Here is a 15,531-nt window from a genome sequence, read left to right as displayed (position 1 = left end):
AATGTTTCCAAAGAGTTGGAAACGGAAGTCACTGTCTATGGCATTATTCATCTGAACCTCCTATGTCCAGTCTTCCCTATTGACTCAGTATGCTTCAGGGACTCCACACTTACTGAGTTTGTAAATATACATCACAAAAACCTGACTGTGCCATTTCCATACTGAAACAAATATTTCCTCCTAGCCCATTTAGATTTCTCTTCTGAGCCCATGGTACTATAGCAGGGGTGGGGAACCTCTCTCAGTCCAAGAGCCAAATCCAATTTCAGACAGGCTCTCAGGGGCCACATTCCAGTGGTGGGTGGGGCTGAAGGCAAAAGGGGTGGGCCAAAATACAAAACAAAACCAGCATATTTATCTTGAAGCTCTTACTCACTAAGCCTTAGGAGAGGCATTTCAAACTTCTACAATGGGGAACAAACTGCACAAAAGCTGGGAAATGGTTGGGGGCCAGGAGGTGGGGCCAGGGGAACTCCAGGTGGGCCGATTTGGCTCCCACCCCTGAGGTTCCCCACCCCTGTACTACAGGATGAAAAATTGAGACAGGGGAGGAAGATTTGCCTGGAAAGGGAAGGGGGACTTCCCTTCCCTCATACATTTATTTGCTGTGTGTGTGTGTGTGTGTGTGTGTGTACATATTTATTCTTATTGGATAAGTGAAATGAGGCCTTTGGTTTAACTTGTGTTGGCCTTCTGCTTTTGTGAGTTTGTCTGGAATGCAATAACTTTGCTGAGCACTGACATATCCAAATGAAATGTGATACACATGTTCAGAACACCATTCTGTGTTTCAAGTTGGACCACAAGCTCAATCCACACAGCCATTTTCAAGGGTTCAGGAAAGATGTAAAATATAATGTGATGGGATATTTCCCTTGAGACTGAGACATCATAAGGGAAGTTGCTGTGCATGGTCAAGACATCATTTTCTGTTTCAAGTATGAACCCTAGCTTTACCCAGGCATCAGTTTTTAAGGAGGTCAAAAAGAATATACAACACAATGCAATACAATTTGCCTTGAAGACTGAGATATCTGGATGAAAGTTGGTATGCATGCTTAGGACAGCATTCTATGTTTCAAGTTAGAATCTAGGCTTGTCCCGCCACCCTACATAGGGGGTAGGAAATATGTACATCCACAGTGCAATGCGATATCTGATGTCAAGGCTGAGACAAGCAAATGAAAGTCTGTGCACATGTGTGGAACACCTTCTATGTTTCAGGTTTGGATCCCCACTTAATCCCTGTACTTCTTTTCAAGGGAGGAAGAAAGATGTGCAATAGATTATAGGCAAACAGCTGAAGAGAGGCCTATCAAACATTGAGAGGATGCATATCAAGCAGCAGCCAGACTTACCATTGCCTGGGATGGGAGGCAGCTTGGTGTTTCTGACTTGTGGTGCGGGATTCACCCATGAACAAGAATCCTTCACTGTCCTGAGTTTCTCTTTCTTGAGCTGCTCAAGGCGTTGCATTGTTGTCATGTGTTTCCTTAGCTGAAGGCTGACGGTCGAGTTGCCAGACGAGACCGTTGAGTCCACAACAGGAGTGCCATCCTCCAATGCAGTCAGGTCTCCCAGACTTCCCCCACTGTGCATGTTCATTTCTACTCCACTGTCATTGTTGTTGGTGCTCCCAAGTGGTGATGGTTCACTGCTGCATGATGACTGGCCACCAGGACTGGACTGATACATCTTAGAGAAACAAAGGAAAAGGAGAAGGTCGAACCAATTTGAGGCTTCTCCCCGAGGGTCAGCTTGGCTAGCTCTGTTAACTAAGGCTGCCCATAATAATATCATTTCACAACCCACCTCGAAATGAGCACAGTTGAGGCAGCCAAATGAATTACTGAAGAAACGCATACCCTTACCAAACATTTGGATTGTTCTGACCCCTTTCGTTCCCCTGCTTGTTCCTTCTCACCATCATTCTTTTTTTCCCTCTCCATCTTTTCCCCTCACTGTCCTCTGCCTCATTTTCCCACAGTGCCATTAGCCTCAGTTTGCACATAATGGCAACCCATGGATTGGTGGGGCCACATGTGAGTGATCGAGTGTGCCGCTTCTTGCCTGCTTGCTGCTTCTCTTTTGCATCTGGTTGAGCAAACAACCCAGGAATGCCCTGTTCTTGGGTTGTTTGCTGTGATGTCTGAATCTGCCAGTCTGGATTGATGAGGGAGAAACAACCCAGAGTTTTAACCCATAGTTTGTTGTTGAGTTAAAACTCTGGATTGTTTCTCCCTTAACAACCCAGAGTGCCAGGTTTGCATGTCTCACTGAACAACCCAGGAATTGGTGTTCCTGGGTTGTTTACTAAACCAGATTCAAAGTGGAAGCAGCAAGTGGGTGGGAGGCAATATGCTTGCTCGCTCATTATGTATGAACCGGGTCTTAATTAACCCATGGTTGGTCATTACATGTGAACTGGGTCTTAATCTGATTAGCCACAGTGACCTGCATGATTTTGTTTATGGATGTCCATGACCTCATCCCATCAGATATATTGCTGTGATGTTGTTGGTAAAAATTGCTTGGGTTAACACAACCTATCAGACTGAAGGCTGTGAGGGCAAATGAAGGCAAATAAGAAAAAGAAAAATAGCACAAGAAGTTCAGCATCGAAACAACACAAAATATCTAAACATACCTAAAAACAATAGATACTTTTTGGCACTCATGAAAACGACCTAAAAAAAGGGCAAATAGCTTCATTTAAAAAATGAAAGCATCCTTTGATTAGGTTTCACTGGGAATATTTTTTGTTCAGGTTTCCTCCACCAAAGAGAATCCTGCAGTCCTTCTAGTTCAGAGAGCTGTATTCACCAACTTGAGTAGATTAAGTGCTATGGGAATTGGGGTATATTCGCTTAACACTTGTATCACTTATTCCAATAATTCTCAACATTGCTTTCTAAAAGGTCAGACTGCATTTTAACTACATAACTAATACTATAAAGTTAGATACTCGTGATGATGAAGTTAAAATTAGCAATCTTCAGATCTGAATTAATATGACAGGGAGAATAGTAGAAAATGTTAAGTCTCACATCACTGGAATTCAATACATTAGAAGAATTAAAAGCCATACCAAACAGCGACTTCCACTCCAGGCTTCAATCAAGTTTAATTTAAACCAGACCTACCCTATGTGTAAACAAAACCTCATTAGGTGATAAAGCCAATGTGTCCATTATTGTCCACAAGTGTGATGGCACCATAGTGTGGACACAGGATTTTCCATAAGATAAGTGATTTTAAGTGATTAAGTTAATTTTAAGACTCTTTCAAGCACTGGAATGTAAACAACAGGGAGCTAAAAGCCTTGAGAGTGAATTTTCTTTTCTTTTGCAAAGAAGCGCTGTATGTGCTCTGCTCAAGAAACTTAAGCTCCTGATGCTTTTCTGAGATAAACCCGGAACACTAGTAGATCCCCCCCCCCAACCCCTCTCAACTCTGCAGAGTGTGTGCCTGTTTATCTGCAGCAGAATCAAACCCAAAATGCTTCAGGCACAGTGTGCTTCTTGCGGTTCAAAGGATCCTAACATGTTTGGCTGACAGTCTTTATAGGCAGATAAAGGCATGATTTGCGGGCTTAGTTTTGGTAAATGTTTTTATTAGGAATTACATTTCAGATTAAGTAATTTATTTGCAATAAAGGTTAAATGTTCTCTGCTGGCTCAAAGGAAGGGCTTTTTTGCTGTCTGGGCAATGGAATGATGATTGATGATGGCTGATCCTAGATGGCTGTAGAGTTGGAATGCCAGATAACCCTTGGTTTAAAGGTTTACCTCGTTTTCCAGAACATCACAGTCCCATAGAATATAATGGGGGATTTTGCCCATTTCCTTATGGACAGACAAGGTCACTAGGCTACTCACAGATAGAACAGGAAAGCCTGTGTTTTCTAACCTTTACTAGAAAATGGAGAGATGCTAACAAGGGGATGCTGGCAATACCATCCAGAGCAAAGTAACTCTGAAAGGGGGGAAGCGGCATCGTGGTGTCATCCTACATGAAATATTTCTCATGATTAATAATGTGACATCAGTACTGAGAGCCAGTGTGTTGTAGTGGTTAGGCTGTTGGCCTGGGACGCAGGAGATCTGGGTTCTAGGTCCCTCTCAGCCATGAAGCTCACTGGGTGAGTTTGGGCCAGTCACTGGCTCTCAGCCAAACCTACCTCACAGGGTTGTTGTGAGGCTGAAATGGAGAGGAGGCAGAGGCTTATGTACACCACCTTGGGTTCCTTGTAAGAGGAAAAAAGGTAGGATATAAACGTAATAAATAAATACTCAAGAAGGGCTAATGGCATGACACTTAACTATATAATATTGCTAACACCTTTTGCAATATCATATATAAATAGCAGTGCTTCACTATGGCCACCCCTTTGTCTTAATGGAATTGTAGCTTCAACACCCTAGAACACCTAGAGGTGAAAACTTAGTCTAAATGGGGACAGGGCTCTATTCCAAACTGCACTTGCATAGGGCAGTGCCACCCTATCGTTTTGGGCAGGGATGGGTTTGTCACTACAAATGAATTGCTGGACCTTAAATAGGAAGATTAAGCCATAAAAAGGAGTTAGTGGCGGAATGCCAATATGGAAAGGATGAAGTAGAAAGAATTATGGATACTTAAACCAAGACCTACTGGACCATGGCTATTTTACCACACATATTCTGTCTTGGCACCTGCAGAAAATATACATGTGTCCACATAGTTGGTTTGTTTAGCCACATACATAGGACAAAGCACATCATGTCTTGCGTACAGAGACTTTGACAAAGACAGTGTATTTGCTCACCTTAGTACCGACTGTCCTTGTGAAGTAGAGTAGAGAAAGTTAAAAGAGGAGAAAGAACAGGTTGTTAGAACACAGCCAACACGAAAGTAAAGGGCTGAGGTTATTGATGGAGCATAGGAGAGATGTAAAAACAATGGCAGATTTGAGACATCCATGCCACAGGTAAAAGAATTTTTGGCCCTTTTAATGTAATACTTAGAATGCGTTTATGATGATGATGATGATAATGGTGATGATGGTGATGAGGATGAGGATGTATATAAAACCCTCCATGTGCATGACACTTTACAGAGTACAAGAGGACATATGACAGGTGTTTTGGCCATAGCATATTTTGCTTGAGTGCAGACTGGGAAATGGAGTATGTGTATATGGACACGATCACTACTGATGTCTCTTGTAGGCACTTCAGATTTATGATAGGTCAGAAAAGGAGTATCTTCTGTGTATTCAGTACAAGGAAATAATTTCACTTGGTCCCCCAGACATTCGGCAGTTAGCAGAAATATGTGTTTTTCGACAATTCAAATATACAGAATGTGAAATGCAGTGTATTAAGAGCCCTCTGAATTGTGATAATTTTTAAAAAACATGTCAACGGAAATGCTGTTTAAACATCTGCTGTGACTCTTCATATTTGGCATCTGATAATACTGTTCTCTGTATCATCTTCTCAGTTACATATTCAGTGCAACCCACTTTTCTGGGCAAGGCAGTTTTGCTTAGTATGTAAGAGACATGATAAAAATGCAGTTGAGGGCACATAGTGTATCAAAGTGGCTAAGAGACTCCTGTGAATTCAGAAAGCCTTAGTTCACATCTCACCTCTGGCATGAACTCACTAGGTGGCCTAAGGCAGAGGCAGGGAAACATTTTTGGACTGACGGCTGATTTGGCCGCAGGCTGGGGCATCGAACTCCTTATGCTAGCAGTGGGTAGAGCAACCGTCCAAAGTAGGTGGAGCCACTGTTGCCATATCCCCCCCTCTTTCCACACACATTCACAAACACAGATACAGACACACAGTTGCCCCCCATTCCCACACACTTTTCCATGTAGCTGAGTAGGAAGGGCATTTTCATCCCCATCGAGGCGCACTGGGCACGGATATTTAAACTTAGCATTTTCATGCTAAGGATGAAAATAGGGCCTCTTCCAATCCTCAGCTGATCTGTGCCAGTCAGCTGAGGAGCAGAGAGGGCCCAATCCAACTCCTGATTGAGCCGCCAGCTCAAGGAGCACTCAAGTTGGGAACTGGCTTCACACCACCCTCACCTTCCCCAGTCAGTGAAAGGGGAGTGGGGCGAGGGGGAAGCAAAGATCAGGAAAGGCAAGTGGGGAGGGAAGCCATGTGCCAGCTTCCCACATCTGTCGCTAGATTTGGAATTTGGGCAAGGGTTGGCCTAAGCCCTGAGCCAGGCCTCCAGGAGAGGCTTCTTGAGGTATGGATGGGAGAAGACGAAGCGTTGGTGAAGCCTTTAGCCAGTGCTGTGAAGAGTGGTTCCTTGAGGTGCAGGTTCACTCCAGAGCTGGCTTCACTCTTCCCTCACCAGCCTTGACCAGTGAAAGGAGAGGGCGGAGCAAAGCTGACTGAGGGCCGATCTACAATTACGGGTTTTTCACTACCAATAAGGTTTCACCGCCTGTCTTTCACACTACGCAATACCCACCTCGAATTGGAACCGGAATTTCCTGCTTCCGTGCTCCCGCTTTCAATATCCTGATATCCCAGTATTTCCCCTTAATGTGCTCTGATATTCCACCTTCACTACCATATCTGGTTGTAGTCCCCTCCCTTGCTTGTCCATATATGGCGGTGTTTGTATTTCCCTCCTGTCCAATCACAGCTCTCAACGGCCCCATGTTGTCTTCCGGCTACTGATCGCATAGCTTCCTCAGCACTCATTGTTTCCTCAGCAACAAGCAAAGGGCTGGATGTGTGTGCGCTTGTCTGATCTCGGAAGCTAAGAAGGCTCAGCCCCAGTCAGTAGTTGGATGAGCGACCGGCTGGGAATCAGGCCTCCTGCATTGAGCAGGGGGTTGTTCTATCCCTTCAAATGAGACTGAGTTTTACCCCCTCCTATTCCCCGCTTTGGAGTGTTTTTTTTTAATTAAGGCATTATCTTCGAAGAATCGTGGCTTCTCCGCGATTTTTTTTTTTCTAATTCAGGCATGTTCTTCGAAGATTTGAAGATTTGAAGCTTCAAATCTTCAAAGATTCAAACATTCAAAGATTTGAAGCTTCAAATCTTCAAATTTTTGAATCTTCGAAGATCATGCCACTATCATGCACCTTTGAGGGGTGCTCCTTGCGGGCCACTCTCCTGCTGTCTCTCTGTTCTCTGTGGGGCCATGGCTTTGGGGGAGGGGCTTCAGGGAGGGGAGGGGCCTTGCCTGAGGCCTTCTTAAGCCAGATGGGAAGGCCTGGTGGGCTGAATTCAGAGCTCAGCCCAGAGGTCCCAAATTCCTGGGCTAAAGTAAGCCTCTGTCCCTCAGTCTCAGTCCCCCCACCCCCATTTGCAATATGGGACTACAAATACCTGCCTGCCTTAATAACTTTTCATTTGCCATAACTTGATCACTTAATGGGCATCATCAACATTTCAAAGCAAGTACTTCTCTTACCACAGAATTCTCTGTCTTTATTGTTTTAACTTGTAAACAGTCCTCTGTGCCTCTGGTGGTGCTGTTTGCCTCAGCACGCTCTTCAGCGGCTTTGCCACTCTGCTTGGCACTTGCTTCATTGTCACTATTTTCCTTAAGTGCAGGCGGTCTCAGATGAACGTCATTGCGTTGCTTCTTTGTGACGTGGGCCTCTGGCCCGTGCACTGTCTTCACGTGTTTCCTGAGGGAGCTGGGGTCTGTGTATCTCTTTGTGCAGCCTGGAATTTTACAGACATAGGGCTTCTGCCAATGGAAACAATTTTAAAGTTATATGAAGCTGAGTGAAATATTTGATGTTTTTGAGGACAATTTTGATTGAAAGACAGCCTGGGACAGACATGTTAACAACATAAGAATTGCTGTGCTGGAGCAGAGCAAAGGCCTATATAGTCTAGCCTTCTTTTTTCGACAGTGGCCAACTAGATGCCTGTGGGAACCCACTAGCAGGACATAAATGCCATAGCACCTTCCTGTTCATGTTCCCTAGCAACTGGTATTGGGAGGCAGAATTAAAGATGTGAAGGCTTAGAAAAAAACAGAAAAAATAGGGGGGAGGGACTAGTAAATTTTTGGGAAAAAACAGTTTTCTTCTGTATTTTTCTCCCCCCTGCCCAAGCCGTCACATCTTTACACATACTGGCTCTGATCCTGGAGGCAATACATAGCCATCATGACTAGTAGCCATTGATAGCCTTATCCTCCATGAATTTGTCTAATCCCCGTTTAAAGCTATCCAAGTTGGTGGCCATCACTACATCTTCTGGTGGCGAATTCCATGACTTGACTACGCGCAGTGTGAAGAAGTAGCTCCTTTTTTCTGTCCTGAATCTCCCACCATTTACTTCATTGGATGATCCCAGGTTCTAGTATTATAAGAGAGGGAGGAAAATCCTCCATGCTATGCTAGACACTCCAACCTTGAGTCTGTTGTATCTGAGCATGCAGTGCTTTCTGTAAGCCCTATTTGTGTTCCAATATACAAAAGGTTCTGTGGCTACTGGGTTTAGGACCCCCCTCTGGCATCCTAGCTTCCTGGGTTCCCCACTCAATGCTGAGGGTGGTTGTGGGAGGCTACAGTTCAGTGTCAGAGAATATGGTCTACCACTAGTCAGACTTGGTGTAAGGCAGCTTTATACATTCAAATACAGCTGGATGAGACAGTCACCTTGCTTTGGGTCTACTCACTGTTCTCAGCTATTCAAAACCCTTGCAAAGGGCAATTCAAATATAGCAATGCTGCAGGCCTTTTCTCACGCACCAATTTTTTCTTCTTCCTTTGAGTTGCTTGGAATAGATATGTGCTGCACTTCTGATTAGGAAGGGTATGTTCACATTTTACACTACAAATTTGCAAAGTCTGAGTCAAAACACAAACTTTAGCAAATTGTCATGGGGTTCCTACCAAAAATGCTCAAACACCTTGCCTAATAGTATTTTGCTTGATTTGCATTTGTTCCAGTTGCCACAGGAATGTTAACAGGATTAGCTTGGGATGTGGCTGGGATGTGCAGGGAGTCTTTTCAAGGCAACCATCCTGTTGAAATCTAGTAGGCTATGAGGGTGGTGGGAGGGAAAGAGGCATCCTGTTTTACAGAAAGCCAGAGAGACAACCCAAGTTGGATTTTCAATCCATCAAATCTTCCCTGCTCCTCCATCACCTGTCAGCTGGGTAGCCATTCCGCTGTAAAGTAAAATCCACAGGCACGCAGGGCTTTTGAAGATGATAGTGCTGTAACTCTTGAAATCATGAGTCACTGATAACCACAGCACAAATAAGGAAAGTTAGAGTTACACAGCTGGAAAGAGAAGTAAGAAAACAGGAAGGCATCCTCTCCACCTCCCATGCAATTGATCCATTCCCAAATCCAAAAGGCATTTGCAGAAACTGGCTAGGGCAAGATAACTCTGGTGCTGTTTCTGAAGGGCTGGATTCATAAAAAGTGCCATTTCAGGCTAACAGCTGCTTAAAGTACTTTTCCGCTGAGGCCTTGCAAGGGGACCATGCAAGAATAAGCAGGTATACCTTCTCCCAACTTTAGTTGCGTATCTCTTTGCCTCATTCTAATTCACATTGTGCTCTGCTTATCCAGAAGAATTCCACCTTAAGTTGGGGGAGTGGGCCAGGGCATAGTCTGACTTGAATAGGGGAGGAGAATAGGGTAAGACCTCCATTTCCCATGCAATCAAACTGCCTCATATTCATCCCATGTCCAGTTTTGCCCAGGAGCTAGGGTAAAATGGGGTAATATATAAAATGGGAAAGGATACTTTTCATGAAGAGTTTGGGTAGCAACAGACCATGACCAAAGCCTAAAAGGCTGTTTAGATTCTTGAATGCATAGGAAGCACGAAATAAAGGACTTATCATTCATGCTCCCACTTCATGAGGGCTGACCTTATGAATTCTGTCATAAACATTTTCCCACTGCTTTTCCCAAAAAGTTCTTGAACTTTTTATTTTTAAAAAGTATTTATTTGGAATATTTTTAGACTGCCCTTCCATTCAATAAGTGCTTGAGGCAATGTACAATTTATTTATTCTACTTTTAATCTGCCAAACAATTTATGTTCTCAGGGCAGGTTACAAACAGGATTACAAATAAAATCAATTTAAAAAGAATAAAATATATAAACTAAAAAAATATATAAACTCCAAAAAGCTGGATGACGTTTTGTACAATAAAACCAGGGATTCATAATAAAATCACAGGGCAGCACGAAAGGCTTGGTACAACCATGTTGTTTTCACCAGCCATCTAAAGGTCAATAGAGAGGAGGCTAGGCTTACCTCCCTGGGGAGTGTGTTCCACAACTGCCTGTCCTGTGTACCCACCAATCTCATCTCTCTAGGAGGTTGGACACATAACTGGGCCTGAGATGATGAGTGCAAATTTCTCCTGTGCGTGGCCCTCTTGAGCCAATTCAGATTACAATATCGGGTCTCCTTGGGATTGAGTATTGGAAGAATCCACAAGTAGAGATTCCAGAACCAAATCTGGCCCCAGCTTCCCCCTACCCAAGTTGCTTAGCCGGAGGCAAGAAGGCTATGTGGAGGCAGGAGTGAGCATTCCAACTGGCACTCGGCTTAGGAGAATGGATGGAACTCTGACCTCACTCTATTTCCACCTCACTGTATTTCCTCCCCAGTGTGGCCATCTTGTAAAACTAGTTGCTGACCAGAGTCAATGCAAGTAATGGCACTGCAGATTTCAATGCACTGGGTTTCCTGGGGGCGCTGTTAAAGCAGGGTCCCCAAAACCCAGCATATAGAAATCCTGCCACACACACCGGCTGCACTTGACCTGGGGCCCCTCTGATTTTTTCCTGTGTTTAAACTTCAAGCAACTTTTTTCTCATGCCCAGGACAAGCCCATTCCACCCATATACAGCACAAACGACTGAAGGAAAAAGTTTGGCCTCCTCTCTGTTGTCCTTCCGCCAGCAGGCAAAGATGTTTTTATTCAGCAGGCTTTGGCATATAAGCTGGACTGTTGGTGAAGGGTTTTTTAATTAGTTGGGTACTGTTTATTTATTTTTATTATGTGTTTTTAATTTATTTCTTTTTATGTTATGTTTTAATTAAGATTTTGTTTTTAATCTATTTTATTGTGAGCCGCCTTGAGCAAGCTTTGTTGGTGGAAAGGTGGGATATATATATATATATATATATGCGCAATGTTTTATTTTCTGAAATGGCACAGATTGGCCCTATCATCTTACTACCTTAGGGTGCAATCCTATGCATGTTTAGACAGAGAAAAGGCCTACAACAAAGCTGGCTGGAGAATGCTGGGAGTTGTAGGCCTTTTCTCTGTCTAAACATGCAGAGGATTGTGCCCTTAATTTACTGGCTTTTTCTCCCCCTTGGCAAAAATCAAGAATTACCTCAGTCTTCCCTTCCTGATAACAGGCACTGAGTGCCTTCCCTTTTTGCCAGCATGTTCGTAGCTTTTTCCTTCCTCCTGCCACCAACCCTCACTCCCACTATCTTGGTTTCATCACCAGCCCTCTTGGTGATGAAACAACCACATTATTTGATTTCAGGGAGAGCTGGTTTGCACAAAAGGAAGCAGCGAGTTGTTAGGGGAGATTCATAATTGATAGTGTGGCATATCAATGCGATGTCACTAGCATGATGCCACCCAAAGCTGTTGGGTCTGAAGCTGTCACTTTAAAAGTCCAGTGCTCATTCCATTCTAACTTGCTCATAATAATTCATATTAATCATTACAAATGAGGCTAGAGGCAAAACTCTGCCCAGTCACAGCTGTTTTCAGAACTTTGGAACATTCCCACCCCCCTTCCTGCCATTTGCTTAATTAGTGGTAATATAAATTTCAGCCTCCGCATTAACCATTTGCAGCGGACCATCACATGCTTTACAATAAATGCAATTTCCTGCCCTCCCCCAGCTACTAATAACGGATCTTAATTAGCAAAGCATAACAAAGTGTTTGTCTCGTGCTCCAGCCTCATGTGTCCACAAGGCAGAGACAACATTCGAGTGCCTGGATCCCAGCTCCGTGGGTTTCATTCTCAAGCCACAAAATTTGGATCAGGAAGCATTTTGCATGTATTGAGCACTAAGGTTCAGGTGCGAGGCATAGGAGAAAGTTTGCTCAACTGTTTGGGGTTTCTAAGTTTGAATTCATAAATATTAAACTAGCAAATGTTTAAAAACAGGTTGCCATTATTATATATATTACACAATCCCTGTGTGTAAAGTGTTTATTATTAGCAGCCTTTTAAAGAAAAATCCCATCCAGTTTGTGGTAACGGACTTCACCTACCTCATTGGAATGTGTTCTGTTCTGGTGTTTTGCTCGGTCAGAAGCATTAGAAAAGGCTTTATTGCAGCCTTCATGTTCACAGACGTAAGGCTTTTCTCCAGTGTGAGACCTCAGGTGTGTCTTTAAGTTCTCTAGCCGTGAATAGGCTTTGGAGCAACCCTCAAACTAAAAGAAAACAAAATCAGAGTGTTAATCAGCTGGAGGCATTTTTCCATCTCATCTGGTTTTAATCTCCACCTCCTTAAAGAGCATAAATCTCAGGCAGAACTTGGCTTTCATGAGCAGGCTGGGGGGTGAGGGAGTTTTAAAAAAATGCAATTTATAATCTGGGCAGCTGATTTAATGCATGTGCCTGCATATTTAAGCCCAGCCCACTCTGTATGGCTATCATGATGCACACTATATATGGCTTAATAATAATAACAACAATAATAATCAATAATAAATTGAGTTGTTGTTGTTTTTGTTGTTGTTATTATTGTCACCCTGTAGCCAAAGCTGTCACATAAACATACACAATGATAACAAATACAATGATTCCAATGATAACACACAAACGAATTTTTTACAAGTTTTAAAAGCAATAATTTAAAATAAGTTTAAAATACAAGACAAGTATCGAAGCAGCTAAAACATGGGAAAAGATGATTTTAAAATGCAGCATTAAACATACCATTAAAAATAAAACAAGTGGCAGTAAAAAAAAAACATTTTACAAAAATGATAGTTTTGGAGACACCAGTGTCATGCCAGTGTTTCCCACATCAAACATGTTAAATGTAGGCAACTTACACATGTTTTTAAACACCTGTGTGCGTGCCTGAGCACTGCGATTGGGCTGAGGCTCCCAAAGGCACATGCCAAGGCACAGAGATAGAAATACATCTTCTGCACTTCATGCAACAGGAAAACCAGTATAGCCTCAACGTGGCTGTGCCAATGTGGTGCTGCCCTAACACACTGGGCCTGTTCACATGCATGGGGGGGAGGGTGGTTAGGGTAACTACGGACAGGGGGGTTAGTGAAACAACGATGTGCACGCCCGTCACACGACTGGGAATGATGCAGCGCTGCGTGTTTCCTGTAACTGCCCCCCTCCATAGTGACTTGGTGATCGCTGCAGCGTGGTTAGCACGCATCCCATTGTCCTCCATGGCGTTAACAGGCTCCCAGTGGCTGCTCCAGTGACTGAAATGGCTGCACAACCATAGAGAAAGTCCGTGGAGGCTAGACTGGCAGTGGTGGATGCTCTAGCTGGCAGACTTTATGGCTGTGGCCTGGAAGTCCACTGGAGCCCATTTTAACCACTGGGGAGCCCGCCAGATGACACGGTAAGCCACATTGGGGCTCCTTAACCCTGTTGCAGGGGGGTGGTTAGCCGGGTTGGCTTGCTAATCATGAGGAATGTGGTTTTCTCCCCCCACATGACACGCTAAGCCACCATGGTTAGCGGAAATCCCCTAACCATCATAGCTTAGCGTTATGTGTAAACAGGGCCACTGTGTGGGATTAGATGGCATTTAAATGTACTGAAAAATGGCTTTGGCTCAGTGGAAATAAATGGTAATGTGGCTTCTTTAAACCAGCACATAACAGCTTTGTGCAGAAATGTGAACAAAGGGCATCTTAACAGGACAGGTGGCTGCTCAACTTTTCTATTCCCTGCCTGGCCTGATCTCAGTATCAAAATGTGACAACTGAAGACTGAAGTTAGACATCTCCTCCAACCCACCCCTTATTCGGAATGTGGATGTGTGCACAAGTTGCACCCTAGGCTTGTCTCTAGTTTAGTTCAAGTCAGGCTCCTTGCCTCTCAAATGTGTTTTTAAAGACCAAACACACATTGAAAAATTACTGCACAATGAACCTGGACTCTCCCCCAGCTGAGGTTTAACATATTAGAGCAATATGTGGGAGGAGTTCTTCGTTCTAGAGTGGAATGCCCCTGATATGTGCTGCAGCAATCATGGGTTAATTAACCCTTGGTTTGCCACTGTTATGTGTGAATTGGGTCACAGTCTAACAAGTTTATCAAGCATGTATCTATGCCTTAAGATTCTTACATTGGGTAGTACCCAATGTTAGTCCTACGTAGAGTAGAACCATTGAAATGAATGGGACTTAAGTTAGTCATGACTATCTTAGGTCCCATTCGTTTTAATGGTTCTGAGTAGGACCAACATTGGATACTACCCATTGAGTTCTGGTCTGTGCGTACATAGACATGATGAGATTCTGTCCAACACATTTCAATATACCAATTTGTGTAGGCTTATGGTGTCAGTGTCTCACCGTGCACTTGTGTGGCTTTTCTCCAGTGTGCCGTCGCATATGCACTACCAGCATGTACTGCGCTTTGAATGGCTTCTGCTCCCGTGTACACTCTTGCCAACGACACACAAACTCCTTCTTCTCCCCGTGAATGTGATCATTATTGATGTGCTGGGAGAGAGAAAAGAAGAAGTTGGACTGTTACATAAGAAAAGTCAGCAACACTGGTGTCACTTCTTCCAATAAAACTCGCAGAAGTCTTGTTGTGTGAGGCTCCCTCCCTTAAATGGGCCTTCAAGACCAGGATGTTCCTGTCTGCTTTTCTTTATTTTAGAAATTGGAGTTTTTGCGGTCGCTGTTGTTTTAATTGTTTATGCTGCTGCTTTAGTTAATTGCACATTGTATTTTATTGTTCTAATTTTTTATCTTGTCAACAGCCTTGAGGAGGCTTTCCTTCAAAAGGTGGCATAAAAAGATTTAAAATAAATTAAATAAGTAAGTAGTAACTGGGCAAGGGCATTAAGGAACAGTGCTTCAACGCTATGGATGATGAGCAGCTATGGATTCCAAAGAGTCATTTATGGCCTTCAAGAGGAACAAAAAGGTCTGGTCAAATTTGGAGTTGTATTCCACAGAGTTCTATTCTTCTCTGGACAAAACCCTTTTTAAATGATAGCCAGTGTGATCAAGTGGACAGAGTAGACTTGGGGGATAAGGGTAATTCATTTAGGTTTATTATACTTACAAAGGACTTGGAGCAGTTTATGTCTGGTTTTCAGGCAGTCTTCCATTCAGGCAAACTACAGAGTCAAACGGCTTTGCTATGGCAGTAGAACTGCACCTATACACTTTAAGACCATTTTTGGGGTCTTGGAAATCTCTGAATTTAAATCTCAGAGAATCACTGGGTTGATTTTGATGTCAGTATAATGGCACATCTCTCACAACGTAGCAGTTACAATTTACTTAATGTGTTCCAAAAATATTGCTACTCAACCA

General features: G+C 43.4%; 1 protein-coding gene across 2 annotated transcripts in view; it reads right to left on the bottom strand.

Moving 5' to 3' along the window:
* Window positions 1-15,531, bottom strand: part of GLI2 (GLI family zinc finger 2) — a 251,506-nt gene that overhangs the window by 6,945 nt on the left and 229,030 nt on the right. For both annotated transcript variants that reach the window (XM_084829566.1, XM_084829556.1), the window contains exons 9-12: window positions 14,554-14,703; window positions 12,262-12,426; window positions 7,433-7,714; window positions 1,359-1,695 (exon numbers count right to left, since the gene is read on the bottom strand). In XM_084829566.1, the coding sequence (XP_084685692.1) occupies window positions 1,359-1,695; window positions 7,433-7,714; window positions 12,262-12,426; window positions 14,554-14,703 (934 nt within the window). The remainder of the gene's footprint in view (window positions 1-1,358; window positions 1,696-7,432; window positions 7,715-12,261; window positions 12,427-14,553; window positions 14,704-15,531) is intronic.

This window comes from Heloderma suspectum, chromosome 1 (assembly GCF_057233095.1).
Source record: "Heloderma suspectum isolate Gila_16-S chromosome 1, 16-S_ref, whole genome shotgun sequence".
In the NCBI taxonomy this organism is placed as follows: domain Eukaryota; kingdom Metazoa; phylum Chordata; class Lepidosauria; order Squamata; family Helodermatidae; genus Heloderma; species Heloderma suspectum.
Note: the sequence above shows the minus strand (reverse complement) of the source record. Positions and strands in the feature narration are given on the sequence as shown.